This window comes from Trachemys scripta, chromosome 6 (genome assembly GCF_013100865.1).
Source record: "Trachemys scripta elegans isolate TJP31775 chromosome 6, CAS_Tse_1.0, whole genome shotgun sequence".
In the NCBI taxonomy this organism is placed as follows: Eukaryota; Metazoa; Chordata; order Testudines; family Emydidae; genus Trachemys; species Trachemys scripta.
Window position 1 is genome coordinate 61,555,136 of NC_048303.1, and position 26,741 is coordinate 61,581,876.

Here is a 26,741-nt window from a genome sequence, read left to right on the forward strand (position 1 = left end):
TTCCTGAGGTGTTTGTATCTGAGGTTCTACTGTACTATGATGCAGCAAGAAGTGTAGTTTATCAGTTAAGGCAAAATCCCTGTTCACTGGTATAAATCCAAAGTGACTCTGCTTAAGTTAGGGGACCCTGGACCACAAATAGAAATATAAAAAGACTATCCACAATGCAGGTAACATAAATTAGCTTTTATTTACTAATGTTTACAAAAGATATGTGGTACATACCACTGCTAAAGTTCACCTGCTGCTAAAATATCATCTGTGTGGGAGATATTGTCTTGAAATGTATTATAAAGAAAAGTATGAAGAAAAACTAGATTTTTTTTTCACATCTTTGTCTCTTCCAGGGGTCGGTTCATGAAGTCTTGAATGGCCTGGTGTAGGGTTACCCATTTATTAATTGAGGTTTTCAAAGCAGTAATCCATCTGAAAGAAAGGAAAGACCAACAACTGCCACTGAATGGGTGTCATATGTGCACTTGGAAGATAAACTTCTCCTGAAATTAGTTTTTATAAATCTGTTGTACTGTCATGTCACTAAAAATGCTAATAATAAGTGGACTGGAGAGGTGGGAAGGGAAGAATTGGCTGTAAGAGCAACATATCTGGGCACAAGTTTCCAAATTATTTAATAGTTCTCATTATAAGTCAAATCCTACAACTTTTAGTTTTAGACATCAGTGTGAGTTTTTTCTGCACCAAGACTACAGAATGTAGCCTTTGGAAAATGACTTTGTAGGCTATTTTTTTAAGTATGATGATCAGTGTTGGAAGTAATTCATCTGTTAGAACTAGAAGTACCTACTTTTCACTTAGTCTGACCTATCATGAAAGGCACTCAGGTGCTTCCATTTAGTATGGCCACCCACACATCCTTATGAGAGATACCATGACAAGGTTCCTTCTTGAACTGCTGCAGTTCAGCCTTGCTATAACTCCAGTGATGACAATAACAGAACTCATGACTCACATGTGCCAGCATATTTTGCTGCAGTGCGACTAAAACTAGTGTTATGGAGAGATGAAAGCACACAGGTGAAAACAAAATGGAAAGATGTTGGCAAACATTCTTGAACCACAGTGTTCTTACTTGTTTTAAGGGTTTGGCAAAGAGAAGTGAAACAAAGATCACAATTTACCGTTTGTTTTCATTTACATTCTCTGCACATAGGTAGAAGGTTTGAAACTCTTCGGATGGGGGTTTCATTTCAATTACAGATCTCCTGGAGCCAAGTGACTGTTCGCTTACAGTATAACCTTGCAGGTAAATCCCACCTAGAGAAAGGGAAACAGCACAACTAGAGAGTAGCATAAACCACTTGTTGGTCTACTGTAAAGTGCATATGTGCCAAGTTCTTTCCTTCTACTTAGCAATGGAAAGGTTTTTACAGTCTCTTTTCAGAGACCTAGGTAGTGATGCTTCCAAAAATCATGCAACAGAGAATTAAAATACATATACAAAAAAAAATACTTTGTAAAAAACCATTAATGTCCATTTTTATTTTGCAAAGTGACTAGAGAAATGGCAGTTCCTCAATTGCAATGATTTCCAGATCAAATGTATTCGGTTTACAAGTAAAACAAATATTTGTTTTTCTTATCTGCCAGCCCTGATTCAACCTGAGATATGAGAGTCAAATTGAGTTCTTTTAATTTTGCACATCATCACCATCAATGAAGGTTCTACAAATCTTTGGATGAAAAACATAATACAACTGCTAAATATTTTTATTATTATAGTCCAAATTTTGCCCTCTGTTACACCTGTGCTCTCCATGGTGTTGCACAGATGAAACTGATCTGTCACTTATTGGAACTTAGTAAATAATTTTGTTGCTACATGAAAAGTATTGAAATCCAGCTCAGTCCCTTCTGGCTGTATTATTGGGATAATGGAAATAAAAAGCATTAGAAAGGTACTTATGTCACTTAGGTCAGCAGATATGAATACACAGATAGCTGTTCTTTTGAGTAAGAAGTATGCCATTTTTACATAGCTACTTTTCAAAGTGAAACTGGGCACTAGGGCTCTGACTTGAAGTGTCAATATCAGAGATATAAAGTTAAGACTTAAAATGATTATGGGTCCAAATACTCAGAATAGCCTCAACCCATGTTCTACATTCATGCATAGAAAATCAGGCAGCCAGCTTTCTGAACACAGGTTTGGGGCAAACCTCAAAATGTGGGTGTGTAATTTTGGTCATGAGAATTTAGAAGTTGCTTTTGCAAATGTGGCTCATTTTGTCAAGCACTTTAGACACATCATTTTACCTGCTTTCAAATAATTATTACCTGGTGACATTTTTCAAATTCATGTTGAATTCACCAAATTGTTTTTTCCAACTGAAATACCAAACCCAAACATTCCTTCCCAAAATGAAAACCTTTCATTTTGAGATTTTTTTTAAACTAACAATTTCAATTTGTTTATTTAAAAGGACTTTTCATTTCAAATTTTACTTTAATTTTATTTTAAAAGATTTTTTAAAATGCTCAAAAATGAAATGTTTTGTTCAACCCAAAAGGAAATTTGGAGATTTTCAATTTGCTGGAAAATTTAAAAAGTTTTTGTTTCCGGTCAACCTGAACTGTTCAGACACTGAACTGAAACATAAGTTGTTTACACAACTCTACTTAAATGTCCCAGGAAGCTGATTCAAAGTTTATCAAAGTTTGTCTTCTGAATTGTGAGTCCTACATTAATCGTCCTACTGACATTATATCAGGTACCAAGGAGACACGAGTTATTACAGTGACAGTGGAAACTGTGTTTGTTAGGTACTATCTGCAATAAGAGCGGAACAGTTCAGAAAAGGAGTTAGGGTAGCAAGAGAAGATCCACTACAATGTCAAAGAAAGATGATTTGGTTTATTTTAAACAATAGTGTATTTAAAGACCAGAAGGGCATGAGGCTGAGCAGTTAGAGCACAGAACTAACCTCCCAAAATACCTGATAACTAATTCTAGTTCTGCTATTGATTCACTGTATGACTTTGGGCAAGTTTCTGTCTAAATTTTCAACCTCAGAGAGATGTTGTAAGCACTAGTTATTTCATTGTTGTACAACCATTTGAAGCTAAAGAGTGCTATCATGCTAAAGATGGAAGTTCCACTCCTCCAGTGGATAGAGGTGTTTCCCTGCCTATATAATTGGGAAATACCATAATCACAAGGAAACCCGCTCCAAGCAATAACTCTGGGCAGTTTGCAGCAGAGTGTGCCGTCAGTGCGATGAAGCTAAGGAGCTTGAGCAATTTTTGACTGCTCTGGCAGGGTGGCTCTTGTCACTAACATTCAGCCAATACTGCTTCACTCTCTAACCTGCCAACCCCAATATGCTTTCTGCCAGTAAGGGCACTATTTCACCTTTAGAATAATAAAATACTTGCATTAAAATAGTGTACACTCTTTCATGTTAATATGAATCATTTAAAAACAAAGAGTATCACCTACCTATGGCATGTGTGGAGCGAATGCCGGCATAAAAATACAAACAGCCATCCTTCAGAATGCAGTAGTGCTGAGTCCACACGTCCCTGGTTTTATCCAGTTGGTGGAGGAGACCCAGACACTCTGGGTTTTTGATAGCGAGGGGTGGAAGGCTTGTGTTGTGCAGGGTGACATCTACCCATACATGATTCTATAGAGTTAACACAAAATAGTTTCATGAAGAGCGTGCTTATATTCTGCAAAGACATTAGCCCCAAATCCCCTATTCTAAAAATAGCTTTTATTGCCACAGTGATTTGGAATGTCAAGGGTTCTGGAAACGCAATTAACAAGCATATATTTTATAGCAACTACTCGTTTCCTTCTCATTCCTTCTTAAAGGAATTATTTGTCTTTTTCTGCACATATTCTACACTTCAAGTTTTGCTGGTACTAACAAGAATGGACCAAAGCTGTACTAAGAGGACTATCACGCTAGCTGTTTTGGAAGTTGCCTGACTTCATTTCTCCTTATTTATTACTTCAGTTCTCACTGTTGTCAAAGCTAGAACTACCGATCACATCCTGTCCTCAGATACTTGTACATCAACAGGCGTTTCACAGATGTATCTGAGAACAGAATATGGCAATAAGACTTGGATGAATGCATGACCATGTGCTAGATGTCTGTGGATTTCTTTAGTGACATTTCTAGAAGATGTAAATGTCCAGGTGTTAATATTATAGAACAGGCCAAAGAAAGATAGCAGAGCTAGTAAAAATCAGGAGGAAATATAGAAAAGATTATTTAATAAGGCTGAACTGCCTAGAATGAGTTTAAACAGGAACCATGTAATTTCCCTTCCTCTTTTTTTTCCGTCTAAAGGACATCTGGATCCAAACTTCTACATCTAAACCTAACATGCTTTGTTTAGCTGCAATTTCTAATGTTGCGTCAACCTATGTCATTGTCATCTGAATTCCTTGGGGAGACTGTCTGCAATATCAGTAGCATCCTGCTCTGTTTCCGTAGGGGTTTTCTTTTTCACTCAATTGTTATTTCTTCCTCATCCTTGACAAGCCAGAGAGAGAGAAAAGAGTTGATGCTATATAGCTAGCTATATTCTTTACTGTGAACTGGAAACCTGCTGGGACTTACTGCAACTGAGTGCAATAGATAAATGTAGTCTTACACTGTGCATTAGTGGAATAGATATCCCTATCTAGGTTCATTAGGAGGACATAACGTTGGTGTATTAGTGTGTTGAGCTATTGCATTTGAGATGAAGTATTACAGCCCTGTAATATGTTTTTGCTGGTGGTTCTAAAATTTCAGGTACAGTACCTTGGATAGCATTTCAGACAATGCAAAAAAAGCTTGTCTGCTAAACTGAAAAATGAATGCAAAGTTCATTTAAAAAATGGGAGAAAGCAATTAGCTGAAAACAATACTTACTAATGAAACAAGTTGTGCAATGAAATCAGTATATAACCCTCCTACCCAAAAAGGGCTATTGTCTGCTCAGAGACAAAGCTAAAAGTTCAAATCAGTCAAAATAAGCACCCAGTAACTTGGAAAACAAGTCTAATAAATGGCTAATTATGCTGTTAGTGGCTGAATCAAAGTAAGGTCTTTCTATTGCAAGAGGTAAGATGGACATTGATAGCTTAAGGGATTTTTTATTATTATGATGTTTCCTATCATACTAAAGTAAGATTTTTTCTTTTGCTTTTATAGCTTATTTTCTAAGCTATGTTTATTGTTTATTTCTTTGGGTGCATAGTTATAATTTTTTGTATGTATTTAATTGACTTTGTTTTCAGGCCCTGTAGATTAATTTGCATTCACACTCTCAGGTCAGATTTATTTGGCCCCAAATGTAGGTTGTGTAATAATAAGCTCCTATAAAACCTGAAACCAATAGAAATGTTTCTATTATTGATTTTATTCTAATGGAAATAATTTAAAAAGAAACAACTAAACATTTCCCTTAAATGTTTGCAAAGCCATCCCTGCAGCACACTGATTGGAGAAATGACTCATATGGAGAAATGGACTATAATCTAAAGCCTAAATAACTAATTTAAACTGCGAAAAATAAATAGCATGAATATTGAAAAGTAAATTAGATTTTTTAAAATTCTTCCCTTTTTACTGATCTAGGATGTAATTTTTAACTTAAATAAGAAAATTGTTTTAAAATTTTGATTTATTTTCTTGACAGTGTCCTTTTAAAGACATTTAGATTTTTACCCCAGGTTTGACCCCCAACTTTGAATGATCTCTGCTAAGGCTCAAGCCCAGAGAACACACAGGCTCAAAATCTACCCTTATTTAAAGGGATACTATCAAGGTAAATATAATTTTTTAAAAGCTTGAGTATCGCTGTAGTGGAGGAAGGTAGGAATTGGCAAAGGTGGCTTCAAGATGTCTTTGCAGCTCCTGGAGCTTGGGGATGGTCAGGAACTGTTTGCTGTAAATTGTGTCAAGAGTACATAGCTATATAAACAGATAGATATAGGAGTTGGGGCTTATCATATAATTTACCCTTCTTCATCTTTTTACATTTCTGAAAATAATAAACAAAACAAACAAAAAACCAACCAAGTGCACGCGCGCACACACCACCAACCAAGCAAACTTTGTTGTCAATGCATTCTGTCTGCTCTGACAGTGGATGCTAGAATGGCCTAAAATGAGTCAGATGGCTTATAGTTACATCAGATTTCTTTAATCAGTTTTAAACCATTGGTGGCAGCAGAAGGAACATTGATATGACATCAACCACACACCCTTTTCCTTGTCCAAGATCCTGACGCAGACACTTAGAGAGGTGGCAACAGTTTCTAATCTAGCTCCACACCATGTAATGATTCCCAGTACACTGAGGAAATCCTCAGGAAGCTGATGTACTGAGACCACAGGCAATGCTGTTTCAATTGTTCTCCCCTGTCTATATGTATTGTACCATCTGTTGTCCTTCATCTCATATTACATTGTAAATTCTCTGGGGCGGGGACCTTTTTTGTTCTGTGTTTCTACAGCACCTAGCACAGTGGGGTCCTGGTCATAGGACTGGGGCTCCTAGGTGCTATGGTAATACATATAACAAGAGCAACAATTAATTAATTATAAACCAGACATATGACCCTTTTGCAATTATGGATAGGTGGTATAATTCAAAGAGAGTAATGGGAAGGCAATTTTCACAATAAAAAGCTGAGGATGACATTGCCAGTCTCACAATACATCTCCTGGCCCAGCTTTGGAATAAATCAAAGCAAGCAGCAAAGAAGGTTATATGGCAAACACTTACAGCCCCCTTCTCTGTTTTGCCAAAAAAGCCTGCTAAATCTAAAGATTCTGCCCTTAATTATGTACCCACCACTCCCATGGAAGTCAACGAGAGCTGTGTGCATAACTGAGGGCAGACTTTGGTCCTTAACATGTGTGTGGTGCTGTATATTTTAAATGTTTTCTGCAAATGGCATAGAATCATAGAACTGGAAGGGACCTCGAGAGGTCATCTAGTCCAGTCCCCTGCACTCAAGGCAGGACTAAGTATTATTTAGACCATCCCTGACAGCTGTTTGTCTAATCTGCTCATAAAAATCTCCAATGGTGGAGATTCCGTAACCTCCCTAGGCAATTTATTACAGTGCTTAACCCTGACAGTTAGGAAGTTTTTCCTAATGTCCAACCGAAATCTCCCTTGCTTCTTGTCCTATCCTCAGAGTTTAAGAAAAACAATTTTTCTTCCTCCTCCTTGTAACAACCTTTTACATACTTGAAGACTGTTATCATGTCCCCTCTCAGTCTTCTCTTTTCCAGACTAAACAAACCCAATCTTCCCTCATAGGTCATGTTTTCTAGACCTTTAATCATCTTTGTTGCTCTTCTGTGGACTCCCTCCAATTTGTCCACACCCTTCCTGAAATGTGGTGCCCAGAACTGGACACAATACTCCAGTTGAGGCCTAATCAGCGTGAGTAGAGCGGAAGAATTACTCCTCGTGTCTTGCTTACAACACTCCTGCTAATACATCCCAGAATGATATTCGCTTCTTTTTGCAACAGTTACACTGTTGACTCATAGTTAGCTTGTGATCCACTACGACCCCAGATCCCTTTCCGCAATACTCCTTCCTAGACAGTCATTTCCCATTCTGTATGTGTGCAACTGATTATTCCTTCCTAAGTGGAGTACTTTGCATTTGTCCTTATTAAATTTCATCCTATTTACTTCAGACCATTTCTCCAATTTGTCCAGATCATTTTGAATTTTAATCCTATCCTCCAAAGCACTTGCAACCCCTCCATGCTTGGTATCATCTGCAAACTTTATAAGCGTACTCTGTATGCCATTATCTAAATCACTGATGAAGTGAACAGAATTGGACCCAGAACTGATCCCTGTGGGATCCCACTCATTATGCCCTTCCAGCATGACTCTGAACCACTTATAACTACTCTCTGGGAACGGTTTTCCAATCAGTTTTGCACACACCTTATAGTAGCTTCATCTAGGTTGCATTTCCCTAGTTTATTTATGAGAAGGTCATGTAGGACAGTATCAAAAGCTTTACAAAAATCAAGATATACCCCCACAAGGCTTGTTCCTCTGTCAAAGAAAGCTGTCAGGTTGGTTTGACATGATTTGTTTTTGACAAATCCATGCTGACTGTTTAAGGCCTGGTCTACACTATGAGTTTAGGTCGACTTCAGCAGCATTAAATCGAATTAAGACTGGACCCGTCCACACGACAAAGCCCTTTCTTTTGACTTAAAGGGCCCTTTAAACCGGTTTCTTTACTCCACCTCTGACGAGGGGATTAGCGCTAAAATCGGCCTTTGCGGGTCGGATTTGGGGTAGTGTGGACGGAATTCGACATTATTGGCCTCCGGGAGCTATCCCACAGTGCTTCATTGTGACCGCTCTGGACAGCACTCTCAACTCAGATGCACTGACCAGGTAGACAGGAAAAGCCCTGCAAATTTTTGAACTTTGTTTCCTGTTTGCCCAGCGCGGAGAGCACAGGTGACCATGCAGAGCTCATCAGCACAGGTAACCATGATGGAGTCCCAGGATCGCAAAAGAGCTCCAGCATGGACAGAACGGGAGGTTTGGGATCTGCTCGCCATATGGGGAGACGAATCAGTGCTAGCTGAACTCCGTAGCAGTAAACGAAATGGCAAAATATTAGAAAAGGTCACAAAGGCCATGAAGGACAGAGGCCATAACAGGGACGCACAGCAGTGCCGCGTGAAAATTAAGGAGCTAAGGCAAGCCTACCACAAAGCCAGAGAGGCAAACGGAAGGTCTGGGGCAGAGCTGCAAACATGCCGCTTCTCCGTAGAGCTGCATGCTATTCTAGGGGGTGCAGCCATCACTACCCCAACCGTGTGCTTTGACTCCGTCAATGGAGAAACACACAACAGGGAAGCGGGTTCGGGGTACGTGGAAGATGATGATGATGAAGACAATGAAGATAGCTCACAGCAAGGAAGCGGAGAAACCGGTTTCCCCAACAGCCAGGATATGTTTATCACCCTGGACCTGGAACCAGTAACCCCCGAACTCACCCAAGGCATGCTCCCAGAGCCTGAGGGCACACAAGTGACCTCTGGTGAGTGTACCTTTGTAAATATTACACATGGTTTAAAAGCAAGCGTGTTTAATGATTAATGATTAATTTGCCCTGGCAATCGTGGCCAGTACAGCTACTGGAAGTCTGTTAACGTGTATGGGGATGGAGCGGAAATCCTCCAGGGACATCTCCAGAAAGCTCTCCTTCACGTACTCCCAAAGCCTTTGCAAAAGGTTTCTGGGGAGGGCTGCCTTATCCCGTCCGCCAGGGTAGGACACTTTACCACGCCAGGCCAGTAGCACGTAGTCTAGAATCATTGCATAACAAAGCATGGCAGCGTATGGTCCCGGTGTTTGCTGGCATGCAGACAACATCCATTCCTTATCTCTCTTTGTTATCCTCAGGAGAGTGATATAATTCATGGTCACCTGTTTGAAATGGGGTGATTTTATTAAGGGGACATTCAGAGGTACCCGTTCCTGCTCAGCTGAACAGAAATGTTCCACGCTGTTAGCCACGCGGTGGGGGGGAGGGGTGAAGTGATCATCCCAGAGAATTGTGTGTGTGTGTGGGGGTAGTTGGGTTTGTGCTGCATGTTAACCCGAAACCCCAGCCCCTCCTTTTACATTGCAAACCCATTTTAAATGGCTAATCCAATGGGTTCTTGGTATGGGAAATGAGGGTGCTGCTGTTTGAAACCATTCCCACATGTTATGAAGGTTAAAAAAGCCAAAAGACTGTGGCTTACCATGGCTGCCTGCAAGCCCAATTCTGTTGCCTGGCACTGCGTGAGTGATCTCTCACACCAAACTGGCAGGCCCTCAATATAAGAGGAAAAATGTGACCTTGTAACGAAAGCACATGTGCTGTGTAATGTGAACAGCAAAATTTAACGTGAAAGAGTATACCCATTGTTTTCTAAAATGTGTCTTTTTAACCATCTCTCCCTTTTCCTCCACCAGCTGCAAATGTTTCTTCTTCGCAGAGGCTAGCGAAGATTAGAAGGAGAAAACGGTGGACTCGGGATGATATGTTCATGGAGCTCCAGATGTCCTCCCACGCTGAAAGAGCACAGCAGAATGCATGGAGGCAGTCAATGTCAGAGTGCAAAAAAGCACAATATGAATGAGAGGAGAGGTGGCGGGATGAATCGCGGGCTGAACAGAGCAAGTGGCAGGTTGAAGATAAGTGGCGTCAGCTTGCTGACAGAAGGCAAGAGTCGATGCTCCGGCTGCTGGAGCATCAAACTGATATGCTCCAGCCTATGGCTGAGCTGCAGGAAAGGCAGCAGGAGCAGAGACCGCCGCTACAGCCCCTGTGTAACCAACAGCCTTCCTCCCCAAGTCCCATTGCCTCCTCACCCAGATGCCCAAGAACACGGTGCGGGGGCCTCCGGCCACCCAGTCACTCCACCCCAGATGATTGCCTGAGCATCAGAAGGCTGGTCTTCAATAAGTGTTAAAGCTTTAAAGTTTTAAACTGCAGTGTGTCCTTTTCCTTCCCTCCTCCCCCACCCATCCCGAGCTACCTTGGCAATTATCCCCCTAGTTGTGTGATGAATTAATACAGAATGCATGAATGAGAAGTAACAATGACTTTATTGCCTCTGCAAGTGGTGCTCGAAGGGGTGGGGTGGGGTGGGGTGGTTGATTTACAGGGAAGTAGAGTGAACCGGGGGGGGGGGGGGGGGGGGGGGGGGGGGGGGGGGGGGGGGGAGAGGGGAAGAGAACACGCCTGAACACCAGACAGAGCTGGAGATTCCGNGGGGGGGGGGGGGGGGGTGGGGGGGGGGTCGAGGGGGGGGGAAGGGGGGGGGGGGGGGGGGGGGGCGGGCGCGGCGGAGGGTTCATCAACGCGAAACAAAACAGAAGTTTCACACCGTAGCCTGGCCAGTCACAAAACTGGTTTTCAAAGCTTCTCTGATGTGCACCGTGCCCTGCTGTACTCTTCTAACCGCCCTGGTGTCTGGCTGTGCGTAATCGGCGGCCAGGCGATTTGCCTCAACCTCCCACCCCACCATAAATGTCTCCCCCTTACTCTCACAGATATTGTGGAGCGCATAGCAAGCAGCAATAACAATGGGGATATTGGTTTCGCTGAGGTCTATCCAAGTCAGTAAGCTGCGCCAGTGCGCTTTTAAATGTCCAAATGCACATTCCACCACCATTTGGCACTTGCTCACCGTATAGTTGAACAGGTCCTGACTGCTGTCCAGGCTGCCTGTGTACGGCTTCATGAGCCATGGCATTAAGGGGTAGGCTGGGTCCCCAAGGATAACGATAGGCATTTCAACATTTCCAACGGTTATTTTCTGGTCCGGGAAGAAAGTCTCTTCCTCCAGCTTTCGAAACAGACTAGAGTTCCTGAAGACGCAAGCATCATGTACCTTTCCCAGACATCCCACGTTGATGTTAGTGAAACGTCCCTTGTGATCCACCAGGGCTTGCAGCAGCATTGAAAAGTACCCCTTGCGGTTTATGTACTCGGTGGCTTGGTGCTCTGCTGACAAGATAGGGATATGGGTTCCTTCTGTCACCCCACCACAGTTTGGGAATCCCATTGCTGCAAAGCCATCCACTATGACCTGCACGTTTCCCAGAGTCACTACCCTTGATATCACCAGGTCTTTCATTGCCCTGGCAACTTGGATTACAGCAGCCCCCACAGTAGATTTGCCCACTCCAAATTGATTCCCGACTGACCGGTAGCTGTCTGGCGTTGCAAGCTTCCACAGGGCTATCGCCACTCGCTTCTCAACTGTGAGGTCTGCTCTCATCCTGGTATTCTGGCACTTTAGGGCAGGGGAAAGCAAGTCACAAAGTTCCATGAAAGTGCCCTTACGCATGCGAAAGTTTTGCAGCCACTGGGAATTGTCCCACACCTGCAACACGATGCGGTCCCACCAGTCTGTGCTTGTTTCCCGGGCCCAGAATCGGCGTTCCACGCCATGAACCTGCCGCAGTAACACCATGATTTGCACATTGTTGGGGCCTATACTTTGTGAGAGGTCTATGTCCATGTCAATTTCCTCATCACCGCGCTGCAATCGCCTCCTCGGCTGGTCCTGGTTTTGCTTTGGCATATTCTGGCTCTGCATATACTCCAGGACAATGCGCATGGTGTTCATAGTGCTCATAATTGCTGCGGTGATCTGAGCAGGCTCCATGATCCCAGTGCTATGGTGTCTGGTCTGAAAAAAAGTGCGAAACTGATGGAGGGAGGGAGGGGCGACTGACGACATAGCGTACAGGTACCGGGAATTAAAATCAACAAAGGTGGCTGTGCATCAGGGAGAAACACAAACAACTGTCACACAGAATGGCCCCCCCAAAGATTGAACTCAAAACCCTGGGTTTAGCAGGCCGTTGATTTCACGGAGGGAGGGGGAAGCAAATGAATACATCTATTTTTTACATCTTAAGCTGGCAGCAGGCAGTGCAGCATGACTGATAGCCCTCGGCATCTTCTGGGTGCTTGGCAGAAGATACTGTACTACGACTGCTAGCCATCATCGTCAAGACGGTTCAATAGGACTGCCGGCAGGACTGAGTCTCCAGGAGACAAAGCATGTCTGCCCAGGTGCCTCTGATTGAACTGGAATACGACGATGATAGATATCAATTGTAATACACCATCTATTGCCAAAAGGTAAGGGGCTGCTGCTGTGTAGCAATGCAGCCCCACGTCTGCCAGCACCCAGATGGCCGATGACGGTGCAGTATGACTGGTAACCTTCTACTGCCAAAAGGCAATTAGCTGCTGCTGTGTAGTAATGCGGTACCATGTCTGCCGGCACCCAGATGACATATGGTGATGGTGAGCTGAGCTGAGCTGAGCGGGCTCCATGCTTGCCGTGGTATGTTGTCTGCACAGGTAACCCAGGTAAAAAGGCGCGAATTGCTTGTCTGCTGTTGCTCTGACGGAGGGGGAGGGGCCTGATGACATGTACCCAGAACCCCCCACGACACTGTTTTGCATCATCAGGCATTGGGATCTCAACCCAGAATTCCAATGGGTGGCGGAGACTGCAGGAACTGTGGGATAGCTACCCACAGTGCAACGCTCTGGAAGTCGACGCTAGCCTCGGTACTGTGGACGCAGTCCGCCGACTTCATGCACTTAGAGCATTTTATGTGGGGACACTCGCAACCGACTGTATAAAACTGATATCTATAAAACCGGCTTCTATAAATTCAACCTAATTTCGTAGTGTAGACATACCCTTACTTCTAGATGTCTGCAAATTGATTGCGTAATTATTTGCGCCATTATCTTTCCGGGTACAGAAGTTAAGCTGACTGGGCTGTAATTCCCTGGGTTGTCCTTATTTCCCTTTTTATAGATGGGCACTATATTTGCTCTTTTCCAGTCTTCTGGAATCTCTTCTGTCTTCCATGACTTCTCAAAGATAATCGCTAATGGCTCAGATACCTCCTCAGTCAGCTCCTTGAATATTCTAGGATACATTTCATCAGGCCCTGGTGACCTGAACACATCTAATTTGTCCAAGTAATCTTTAACTTGTTCTTTCCCTATTTTAGCCTCTTCTGATCTTACTTCATTTTAACTGGCATTCACTACATCCAATTCTATACAACTCTGTGAGGTAGAGAAGCGTAATGGACACCATTCCGCAGATGGGGAAACTGAAACCCAGAGAGATTGAGTTGCTTGCAGCACCCATTGTGTCAGAGATAGGAGTATCACTCAGGAGTTTCTGTTTCCTAATCTTGTGCTCAATTCACTAAATTAGCTTGCCACCTGAATAATAAAGCATTACCTGATGGACAGGATGCACAGCTTTATCCATAGCCTCCAGCCACCTACAAAATGCCAGAACAAAAAAAAAAGAAAAGAAAAAAGAATAGCTTGGCTTGGTACAATGGAATAAATATCCATCACAGAGTCTTTTAGTTCGCTGATATGAACATCTTTCAAAGACATATGCAACATTGAGGACCGTCCAAAGGCTTGAAAATATATATATACATGCACGGGCTTAGAGTGTTATTTACTAGATGGCACTTCTAACTAGCAGCAGAAATAATTTGCCAGCAACAGACTAGGCTTATTATAAGTGCAGCAATATTACAGACAATGGATTCTTTTTAATACAGTTTATCTGTAGACGAATTAACAATACTTTCTGTTTCTTTGTTACTAGGCTGGGTAGGAGTTGGAGGTAAACTTAAAATACTACAACAAACTGGGTATTTTAAAACAAAGGAAACTGATTTCCTGACCAGGTTGTGCAATTCTTTGGTATGACCACCCCACCACAATTACACTATGCATACCACATATTGTTGTTATTTCTAGATTTAACTACTTGGGAGGTGCTCAGATACTATGATTAGGGTTACCAGACAGCAAGTGTGAAAAATCGGGATGGGGTGGGGGGTAATAGGAGCCTATATAAGAAAAAAAGACCCAAAAATCTGGACTGTCCCTATAAAATCGGGACATCTGGTCACCCTAACTATGCTAATAGCAGCTATGTAAGTACAGAACTATAGATGGATGGATAAATAGATGAGGTAGAGTGTATCAAATAATTCATCCTTTTTAATCTCTTTACATTTCTGGAAATACAGAAGAAAGCAAAAAGCAAGGAAAACTGGTTTTAAACACATCCTAACTGCTCTGACAATGGATGCTAGATTGGCCTAAAAAGAGTCAGGCTGTTTGAAAGTGTTGCTTAAAAGAAACATTACCTACATGCTGCTTTTTAAAAGCAGTTTTAAACCCTGGGTGGCAGCAGAAGGAAAGCAGTAGATTTCAAAAGCTCCCTAAGATTATGTCTATACTGCAGCTGGGAGTGTGCTTCCAAGCTCAGGCAGACAGACACATGCTAGCTCTGTTTGAGCTAGTGCACTAAAAACGCAATGTGGCCAGGGGCAGCATGAACAGCCACTTGGCTAGCCATCCGAGTACATCCCTGGGGGAGACCAGGTGGGCTAGCCTGAGCCGCTGCTCTCCAGCCACACTGCTATTTTTAGTGCACGAACTTGAGCAGAGCTAGCACGTGTCTCTCTACTTGAGGTGGGAAGCACTCTCCCAGCTACTGTGTAGACAATATTCCCTAATTGAGAGACAAAACCAGTGCTAAGGGCAGTGAGACCCAACAGACTCTTGTGGTGGGTTAAAAGTTTTAAATTGGGTTAAAAAAATGAATGCGACAGGGTGAGCAGAGGGGAGGGTAAGGAAGAGACTGTGTTCTTTTTCAGTGCTCTGCTGGCCAAAACATTGAGTGACATTATACTTGGGTGTGAAATGATGTATAAACAAGTAAAAATCCATGAGTGGATTTACAATTCCATTTAAGTAGTGGGATGAGAATATGGGGGTAAGAATGTGTGTGTGTGTGTGGGGGGTGATTCTCTCTTAAGATCACAAAACTCAGGCATGTTTTCACCCAGGGAAATCCTGAATGGCATGAGGACATTATTTGTTCTGAAAACTGGTAGAAAGTGAGAAAGCTGAAAAATATTTTTTGGTACCTTTCAAGATCAAACCCTCACTCCTATAGGTGTGACAGGTGTCTTTTAGAGAACATTTTGCACAAAACACTCCCACAAGCTCTAGAAAAAACAGTTATATAAATAGATTGTTTACCTCTTCATCTCTTGGTTTGAAGTTGCACAAAAGTAGAAAATCTTGTTTCCGGTTTGAGGCATGCATTTAAACACAAATGGTTTACCCAGGCTGCTGTCAACACCAATTTCTGCACCTTCTAACTTTGTTACATCTAGAGGTTTGCACTTTCCTTCATCCTGTAATTGATGAGATAAAGGGGAAGGAAGTTTTGCCAGGTCTGCAGAGCACAATCTTGGGAAACTGTTTCCTGAAATATGAAAACTGTCACTTTCCCAGGGCCTGGGATAAACTAACGGAGACATTTCCAAATAGAAGTTTGATGTCAAACTGACATTTGTGCCTCTGAAAATATTCCCCTAATTTTCATGTATTGTGGCAGCTGAAGGTTTCAAAAAACCTTCCCTGTAGATTCACTCAAGACAAAATTTTCAAACGTGGCCTCTAAATTTGCCCCTGCAATTTTGCTCTCGCAACTGTTTTTGCTTCAGCAAAATGTGTTTGCACGTCTTCCAATTTTTGGGGGCACAACAGTAATTTTAAAAAGCATCTTCATAGGTGATTTAGGAGCACAGGGCTCTTTGAAAGCCAGTGTGGCTTGTCCCCTTACATTATTTCTGCATCTTTGAAACTCTAATGGTGCAGATTTGAGGTACCAAATTCTTGCACTCTCAAAATCGTGTGCATAAATTAAAAGGCTAGATTGCCATGCTTTTGAAAATGTGGCCCTTAATGTCAATCTCTAAGTCAGTAGTTTTCCCCATTAGCATCAGACTGCTTTCAAGAGAGCCCATTTCAAAGTCTTTTGGAGAGTGTTTTGCTTTGCTTTTTAACTATTACTGGAGCACTGGCAATTGCATCAGATTTGCCAGCGGCAAAATGGAAGCTGACAGTTACTTTTGGGAAACATGGGCAGCATTAGTGCTATTAGCATAATGCTCAAATAATGGGATTTTATAAACTAAAAATGCATGAATTATAATGAAATTGCATGACCTTTATCAATAAGGGAAAATTATTCAAAAACCACAGAAAGTGCTTAATGTTGCATCTGAAAAATATACACTCAAACAAATTCTGGCATGCACAAAATATCCATCTGTGTATGTAAAATGAGTATTTGTGCATGTAATAATCTCTGGGCACATGTGATTACTCATTTGCACCTGTGCATGCCTTTTTCTGCAGGAGTAAAATAACCACCTAATTTTGAAAAGTAGAATCTAAAAGCACACTCGTAAGCACATTTTCCAAATCCTTGTGCTTTTTTCCCCTCTCTTTCATAGCATCCAAAGTCAAAGCCAATACAATATCTGAAAGGCATTCCCAACAGTCAGTGCTGTGTGACCTACTTTATAAATAATACTTTCAATCACAAAAAACACACTGAAATATCAGCATAACTGAACAATATGTTCAGGCTCCAAACCTCACCCCTGAATAAGCAGTCTTTGCACAAGGAGTTCCACAGGAGTCAGGGTGATGCAATTCTGACTTCAGCTCATGGTTTGTGTCCCGTATTCTAGCGCACAGGCTAATGGTATGTGGAACTGCAGTGGTAGTGGAGGATAGGCCATAGGACCCATACAGTGGCAGATTCACACCATCCCTCCTCCAACTCCTTTTCTGTGCTATCATAGTGAGCCCATGCAGAACTCCTTCTCACTCTCAGGTGTACGTCCCCTTTTATGGAACCTCGATGGCTGGCTCCCAAGCAATCATTTTCACTCCCTTTCAGCCTTATGTGCCCATAAAGCGGGTGGGTCAGATATGGGGTTTACACTTCAAAGTAAGATCAAATGTCCTTTGTTACCTCCTAGTTCTGTTTTTGATTAGCCTAGTCCTCCAGCACACGAGTTTTACTGTGATGGTTTCCTTCAACAGTAACTGTAGCATGACTATGCCTCTTTTGTGGCAAATGTATCTTGCTACCGAAGGCACCAATGGCTTATTGTTAGAAAAATATCTTGATATCAGATATCGACCATACCTGGGGTCTGGAATTGACCCCATTGATGCTTACTGCGGCTGTGACACATAAACATATGTGGCTATGAAACATTAACATAACTCTACTGGTAGGTAGAGGTGGAAGTTAAAGGTTCTACTGTTTGTGTTTCATTGCTAGTGGCACAGATTTTATTGAGTTTGTGGAGGGGGAAAATTGTACGGGTCTGAGATTTATGTTCATTCCATAAGTAGCCAAGACTTGGAAACAGCTCTCTGCAGACCACCAGCAAATATTCCATGGACCACTAATCCTCCACAGAACACAGCTTGGGGTCCTCTGGGTATAGGGCAGAATGTGTATTCCATGACGCAGCTGAAATAACCCCTCTTGTGGTTATTTTTTCTTAGTTGGCCTGAGTTTCAAGGGAACCATTTCACCAAAAAATGAAAGCCTTTAGCAAAGTGTATCAGTCAGTAAAAGCAAAGGCTTATTTGAGTCTTAGAAAGAGACCAGTAAAAAAAATGGACGTGTGTATCTAACACTTCATTGAATTAATTGGTCAGTAATATAGAATGCACAGCTACATGTTCTCGAACCAGCCCTATTTTATTTGATGTAAATACATCCAGAGAGTAAATGACATGCAGAGCATTTTCCAAGTGATTTGCTATGATCAAAGGATTTTGTTTGAATAGAGTCAAATTTACTATTCTAGTTAAGCTGCTTTGTGTAAGAAAAGGAAAGAACTGGAGAGCTATATGAGCACATTTCACTCCATCTGCAGCAAGTGAACTCAAAATCAACAAAAGGGATAAAAAAGAAAAGATTAAAAATAAGCTATTCAAGAGAAGGCAAATCCTGAGGAGATGGTGCAAAAATAACTTTACAGAGAAAGAAATCGAGTCCTAGAAAAGAAAATATGAAAGGGAATCTGAAATGCAGTCAAAAAATTAAACAGCATTAGAAAAAGGGAAAGCGAGGGACTGGGTGGCTCAGAAGACTAGCAATGAGAAATGTAGGCAGTCATCTCCAGGTCACTGGATCAGACTTGGCTTAGTGGCAATTGGAAAGTACCTTTGCCTGTCATCTCCTCCTAAGTGTCCTCCCATTTTCTGAAACTCAACATTTTAGGAACTGAACTCTTCTTTCCTCCTCAACCATCACCCTTCCCCCTCTTTCCCATTATAACTTACAACTCCCACCTAGTTCTCCACCTTGGGGTCAGCTTTGACTTCTCCCTATTTTTTTCCAATTTCTGGAGTCTCTCGCTGACTCCTTTTGCTGCTCCCTATATAACATCTCTAAAATCAGTCCCTTCTTCTTTGCCTTTGCTGCCTAAAATTTGGATTTGCAGCTCAATAATTTCTTGGCTGTAGACTCCTCCTCTCTCACCTCCTTTTATCTCTCCTCTATAGGGTGGGGCACACTTGCTGGGAGAGCACGAGACCTACGTTTCCTGTCAATAAATAGAAGACTTTAGTCTCCAGAGCTGTATGTGTGGCATCTTTCACAAATATTAATTTAATGTAAAAATACTTAATTTTTTAAAACAATGGACATCTAAAAAGAGGAATAAATCTGAGTGAGAGGAAAAATACTTGAGACAGGCCAGAAAAAAAAAAAAAAAAAAAAAAAAGAAAAGAAAAGAGGTGAAAAAGTGATTCCAGTTTTCAATCTCCCATGTATACCACATATGAACCATAGGTGCTGCGGTCCTTTTGCTGCTATTTTTCGTGAGGTCTCTGTGTAGTATCAGCAAAAGTTAACTAATGAAAACACTGTTGATTGTTTAGGTTTCCTGTAAGGGTCAACTGCAGGATGCATTACCTCATAAGAAGTAATCAGTATTTTACAAGATCAGGCCCCATAGGAGGAACAATCAATGGACAGCATTTGGGACAGTCTGAATCAGGACAAGTTATGGATTTGTGCGTGTGACTATGCCTCTGGGTAAGAGCATATAACCTGCTGGTCTGCCGAATGCAACTTATGCATCACATCAGTGAACAGTATTTTTTTATTTATCAATGAGAGGAATTCAGAGGAAATGGAGGAGACCCAGGTGTCAGTGGCTTTTTAAACATAAATTGATAAATATGTCCTGTAGCAGTGGGAGGCATGAAAGGTGCACAGAAGAAATCAGATTGTATGCGGTCTGTAAATAATGTGGCAGCCCCCTGACTGTGATGATAAAGCTCTGAGCAAGAATAAAGAACAAATACAAGTGGTATCTCTACAAGCAATGGCTCAGACCTAAATCTATTTATAGCTAAGCCTTTTATATAAAGAGCTTTTGCTTAGCAATGAATACCCCAGGCCTGTATAAGAGAACAAAGGACTGGATATTTGTCAGACTGAAATGCTGTGAAAGGTCCACACACAGTAGGCAGAAGATTTCTTTCTTGTTACAATAATTGGAATCTGAATATACAAAAAAAAATAGGATAATTTAAAGGACTCTCTCTCATTCTGATGCTGTATTGAATGTATGTGCAATCAACAAAGAGCATGTACCATATTGTCTAGTTTTCAGATTTCTACAATTGTACAAACCTGTCATCTCTGTAATACACAGTCCCAAAATGGAGAGGTGAGGTGGAGGCTGGTTTGGCACTTTGGAAAGTAGAGGGCTACCTACATTAAAGCTATCTGAAAATTGCTTTGTCCAATTAGGAAGTGTTTTCATTTTAGCTTTATTATTTCTAACTGCGTAATTTCCCCCTGTTCTGTACAGCATGGGAATGAAGTGATGTGTCAAACTCAGATATAAACGAAGCAGAAGAAAGGGGACCTGCATTCATCTGGTCAGAGGCATGTGTCTGTCTGTGTGTAAATTACTGATGTTGAGCATTGTTTGGACCAGAAAGAAACAGAAATTGGATGCTTTCAAAGTATTCTAAACAAGAAAGATGTTGGGAGGGCAAATCTACTAACACAGGCATCCCGTAATAAAGACAGCTGCATACTGGCTAGCAACAACCATCCAAGAAACAAAGCAAAACCATTCCACTGAAGAAACCACCACGAATGAGAGAGACACCTAGATTAGGGTCCTCTCGGTTGGAACAGGTGCTTTATAACTATCTATATGGCATCTAGCTACCACAGAGTTCAATGCATTAAATACATCTTATGTAGGGAAGAGAAAGATTGAACTATTGAGATGGATTGGCATAGGCTTTGTAATAGAGACAGACATGATACAACATCTTTCACTCAGGCAAGGTGATGTAATACTTGTTTATTAGACTGGGCTCTAATCACCTTTATTGGCTGGAAGGAGATTCTGTTGTTGTGAAATGCACAATCCACTCTTTCTGCTCATCCTTCCCCCCCCCCCAATACTCAAGCTGTCACTCAGTCACCCTGTGCCTCAGGGCTTCCTACAGGCACTAAACCTGGGAGCCTACAAAATGCAATTTTTTAAAAAACTGTGCTATATATAGCCATGGTGACTGATACAAAGTGTATTGTCTTCCCCTTCACTGAGATACTGGGAGTTCAGAGAGACTGCAGGTTTCTCTGTAGCATGTTTCAGAATATTACAACTCTGAAAGAAATATATGGAAGGCCAGAATTGTGAGGCTTGGGCTGCATGTGCCGGAGGATTTAAATGGAAGAGTGGTATCAGTTTTTATTCCTCTGTTTCCATCTTCACTCATGTCCTGGCCCTCCCTAGAGCATAGAATTATAGAAATGTATATAGGGCTCAAGAAGTCATCTAGTCCAACCCCCCACGCTGAGGCAGGATTAAATATACTTAGACCATCCCTAACAGTATGGGTGCTGGGGGTGCTGCAGCACCCCCTGGCTTGAAGTGGTTTCCATCATATACAAGGTTTACAATTTGGTTCAAGATTCTCAGCACCTCCATTATAAAAATTGTTCCAGCAACCCAGCCTAACAGGTGTCTGTCCAACCTGTTCTTAAAAATCTCCAGTGACAGAGATTCCACAACCTCCCTAGGTAACCTATTCATTGGCTGAACTATCCCTATAGTTACATTTTTTTCTTAATATCAAATCTAAATCTCCCTTACTGCAAACTAAGCCAATTACCTCTTTTCCTACCCATGCCACTTATCTTTAAATCATCTCCAAAATTTGTCTCTTTGTTCCAGTCCCAACCAAGACATTAATCCATGTTTTGGTAATTTCCTAGCCTAATTAAAAAAGCCTCCTTCTTTCCACTGTCCATTCTGTCAATTTTCCCACCTCCAGTCCATCCAAAATGTTGCCATCAAGATCATCTTCCGTATTTTAAAAAGTCTGATTACGAAGTTCCACACCATTCTGAACTGGTGGCATTGAGAAAGCAGATGGAATAAATGAAAAGGTAATACAGTATGAGCAAGTGAAGGGCACTAACTCACTCTGGACTATAATTCAAGTGGTCTGTAATTTCTGGAAATGCCAATTAGCTTCTTCTGGAGACATATATAAATGCCACACTTTCACATTTGAGGATGATCATCTTTGTATCTCCCAGTATACTACAGTTTTAATTTGTTTTAGTTCAGTCTCCATTTCAATTACCTGCCTGTCTCTCTCTCTGTCCTCTTTTCCTATATGTGCTGATGGTAAAACTCTAGGCAGTAGATATTAAGGACATATCAAGACACTATAGATTAGTGTTTTAAGTTTTCCATTTTTTTAAATACTTGTTTTTTGTTGGTTTCTCGAAATCCTATAAAGTCCACTCTTTTTCTCTCTAGAATCATGGCACCACATGCTGTATTTTCTTTTAATCTTTTTTATTCTGTGACAAATTGATTATAAACCCAAAATTGTCAAAGTCTTGAATTTGGAAGTTCAAGTAAATTCTTGTATGATCCTCCATCAACATTGTGTTTGTATATAACTCCAGTGTGTTGAGCTTCTTGTATAATAAATAATTGGAATGACTTCTTCAAATCTGTGAGATCTGTACTCTATTGTTGGTAGAAACCAAACACATTTTCATGATGGGGAAGAAGAATTCCATCACATCACTTACCCAGGGAATCAAAAATACTGTTACATAGTTCATTAACAAAAACATACCAGCTATAAATAGAGGAATACAGATTCCACAGATTTAACATCCTTTGGGATATCTGTGGGTTAATTTGTGCCTAGTACAGTGGGGGAAGAGAGAGTTTAAGGGTCAGATTTGTAGAGGTTTTTAGGTGCCTAAAGATGTAGATAGAAGCCCAGAGAGATTTTAAAAAGCACCCATGTGCCTAACTTCCCAGGGGAAGGACCTGGAAGCAATGGATCAGACGCTCAGCATAAATAATTGTAGCTCCATTGAAGCCAATGGAGCTGCAGCAATTTATGCTGAGCATCTGGCCCAATGTTCCTACTCTGACCCTGATACTGCAAACATGCCCATGAGTAGTCCCTGCTGAATTCAATGAGATTACCACTTGTATAAAGCTACTCATATACATAATTGCTTGCAGAATGTAGGCCAGTGACATCATCTCTCTGAAGGGAAGACAAAATGGCCTTGCAGGCAATGTGACTGAAATCTATTGCAATACATATCATTTCACAAATGTGTGATAGGCAAGAATAAGTCTTCAACAACAACCACATGGGCAAATTATTAAACAAACAACTGCAAAAGCATCAGGGCAATTAGTTCAACTGTTTTTTTTTTTTAATTTCTGTGGGATGGAAAAGTAAATTTCAGGTTGGATAACTGCAGTATTTGACCCACATGCCTGTAAAATAGAGCTGAAGGAGGACATCCCTCCACCTCTCAGTGTTTGCTGATATGAACTAAAACAAGAGCTGAGCTCAAAAATGCAATCTGTACCCCATCTGGTGTAAACAGAGGATCCGATTCTCTTCTCACTTATCCTGCTGTAAATCTGGAGTAAACTAGTTGAGGTCAAAGGAATTACATCAATGTAAAACTTATATTTTTGTGATCAGAACCTGGCCCTAGCTATACTTAGAAATTGGTAAATCCAACTATTTTGTTGGAAGGAGATATGCAAATAGGCCCCAGAAAGTACTTTTGTCCTCTGTGTATGATTTTAAAGAATTCTTACATCCACTAAGTGGAAGAATCTGTCTTCATCAGTGAACTGAGGCTGGGGACATAATGTTTCAGGTTTTATCTTATAGTTGACATGGACATATAACTCTTAAGTAAAAATGAGAGCATAATTTGTAATTCTCTTGGAAAAGAGAGAGGGATGAGCCAGATCTATCTATTGTTCTTCCCTTCTCCTGGCAGAAATAATACCCAGAAGAAATTACACTGCCAAAAGGCCTTATTCAGATCTCACTGACTTCATTTAGAAACTGGATCTATCAAAAAGTGAAGAAGTGCATTAGGAAGGCCAGATTGAAAAGGTACCTATGTTAAGAGATCTTCAAAGGACCATCAGACCACAAGAAGCAGTTGAGAGGGCTTCATGTTTTTTAGGTGTTTAAAAATAGTTTAAATAAATAAGTATTGCAACATCGTACTTTAAGGTGTTCTTTGGAGTAAAGAAAAAGAGGTACCGCTTGTGACAGTGTACCCCATAAGGCTTTATGGGGAGGGGGTGCTTATAAAGGTATGTATGACATAACTGGGATATGTTTTGTGCTGTCTGTGCCAGGTAACATAGCTCCGTAAAGGTTATGGTCTACTATATCTATTCATCCTATTTGTACATATATATATCATTTTCTACTTGAGGTTAAGAATATGGGCTGTATGCTTGCTTGGTTTCTAAGTAAGCTTTGTGAGGCATTTGGTCAGCTTCTTTAGGAAGGAATTCGCCAGGTTAAGTACCTGATCAGGAAACACTTGGAGAACAATGCATCTTGGAATGCTCCAATCCACATAAGAAGTCTTCCTGGAGACATGCAAGATACCAGGTGGACAATGGCGTCGGCCTGTAAAGACTGAGTCATGCAGGGGCATGTGACTTGCCCAGGTGACTCCAAAACTCCATCTTGGAGCTGGACTTTGCATAGGAGGGGGGTACCCACCCACAAGAGTCTACTTAGACCTGTGGGAGACCCTTCCATTTGGTCTTCAGCTGGCTAAAGAAGGAGCCTCTCCACCCCCCAGGATACTTGAAGGAGACTGAAATAAAGGACAGTAACTACAGGGGGTGTGAGTGATTGCTGGACCCAGGCTAAAAGGAGATTAGTCTGTAAGAGGGAGTGCTCTGGAACTGGTGAGGAAATTATCTGTATTTAGTTTGATTAGACATAGATTTGCGCATTTTATTTTATTTTGCTTGGTGACTTACTTTGTTCTGTCTGTTACTAGTTTGAACCACTTAAATCCTACTGTCTGTATTTAATAAAATCACTTTTTATTTAGTAATTTACTCAGAGTATGTATTAATACCAGAGGAAGCAAACAACTGTGCATATCTCTCTATCAGTTTTATAGAGGGCTAACAATTTATGAGTTTGCCCTGCATAAGCTTTATGCAGGGTAAAACGGATTTATCTGGGTTTAGACCCCATTGGGAGTTGGGCATCTGAGTGCTAAAGACAAGCACACTACTGTGAGCTGTTTTCAGGTAAACCTGCAGCTTTGGGACAAGTGATTCGGACCCTGGATCTGTGTTAGAGCCAGACAGGAGTGGCTGGCTCGGCAGGACAGGGTGCTGGAGTCCTGAGCTGGCAGGGAAAACAGAAGCAGGGGTAGTCTTTGCACATCGGGTGGCAGCTCCCAAGGGGGTTTCTGTGATCCAACCTGTCACACCGCTGATGGTTGACAAGAACTGTATGAACTGATGCAGCACGTGTCCCTATGGTATGAAGACTGCTAAGGCAAGAAGATGAATAATAATTATTAATACAAAACATTTATGCGGTGCTCTAGATTTACATACCCTTTACAAACACAGATAAAAGCAGGTTTCCTGTCCCAAAGAGCCTACAATCTAAACATAAGGTTTGGATTATTCAGATAAACATTTTCTTTGAGGCAATAAACAAGGTAGGGAGGGTTCTGAAAAAAGCAACATTCTTTAAAATAAATCAGGTGGTTAGAGGAAAAATATGGAGTCTTTATGTGGTCAAATGCAAATGACAGTAACAATGAGGTACACTTTCTTGTCACTAGCTCATGTTAGTTAGAACTCTACCTGATGGAGCTCCCAAGGAGTACTGAGTAGCTGGTTGAGTGAGAAAAGAAGATTGTGCAGAAGGCATGACTACAGTTCCTTTCGTTCCAAAGGGTAGAGATGGGTGAACTGGTTTGAATGAAATAAGAAACTCTCCACATAAAAAAAACCTGTAACCCAATAACAGTACTTAACTCAGTTCAATCCTGGTGAGGGTTTTGATATGGTTTGATACTTTCTTTGTTTGAGGCCAGAAGAATTGATTGGAGGAAGGCTGAGATATTTCTGGATTCCTCTCAACTGGACTAAAGTGGAATCAGTCTACAAGCCCACCCCAGAAGAGGCAAAAGGGGTCTACTAGCCATTCCTGGAAGGTATATACTGGAAAGCAGTGACTCTGAAAAAGATTTGGTAGTTGTGGTGGATAATCAGCTGAACACGATTGTTGGCCAAAAGAGCTAACGTGATCCTGGCATAAACAGGGGAATCTCAAGTAGGAGTAAAGAGGTTATTTTACTGCTGTATTTGGCACTGGTGTGGAATACTGTTCAAGAGTTCAAGAGACACAGTTCAAGAAAGATGTTGATAAATTGGAGAGGTTCAGAGAAGAGCCTCTAGAATGATTAAAGGCTTAGAAAACCTGTCTTATACTGATAGACTCAAGGAACTCAATCTATTTATCTTAACAAAGATCAAGTTAAGGGGTGACTTGATTACAGTCTCTAAATATCTACATGGGAAAGAAATATTTAATAATGAACTCTTCAGTCTAGCAGAGTATAATGTGAACTAATGGCTGTAAACTGAAGCTAGACAAATTCAGACTGAAAATAAGGCATCAATTTTTGACTGTGAGGGTAATTAACCATTAAAACCATTTACCAAGGGTTGTGGTGGATTCTCCATCACTGAGAATTTTTAAATCAAGATTGGATGTTTTTCTAAAAATATGCTCTAGAGATTATTTTTGGAAAGTTCTTATGGGTTGTGTTACACTGGGGGTCTGATTAGATGATCACAATTGTCCCTTCTGGCCTACAGGTCATTGAATGACAGGGCAATGGGGAGGGAAGACATCCTCTCTCCCCAAGAGCTAGAGAGGGCCTA

At 41.3% G+C, this 26,741-nt stretch overlaps 1 protein-coding gene across 2 annotated transcripts in view; it reads right to left on the reverse strand.

The window, feature by feature from the left end:
• Nucleotides 1-211: 211 nt before the first annotated feature.
• LOC117879537 overlaps nt 212-26,741 on the reverse strand; it is a 67,751-nt gene continuing 41,221 nt past the window's right edge. For both annotated transcript variants that reach the window (XM_034774787.1, XM_034774786.1), the window contains 5 exons: nt 15,637-15,794; nt 13,802-13,844; nt 3,458-3,644; nt 1,140-1,275; nt 212-426 (listed from right to left, as the gene is read on the reverse strand). In XM_034774787.1, coding sequence (XP_034630678.1) covers nt 327-426; nt 1,140-1,275; nt 3,458-3,644; nt 13,802-13,844; nt 15,637-15,794 — 624 coding nt within the window. In that variant the 3' untranslated portion in view covers nt 212-326. The remainder of the gene's footprint in view (nt 427-1,139; nt 1,276-3,457; nt 3,645-13,801; nt 13,845-15,636; nt 15,795-26,741) is intronic.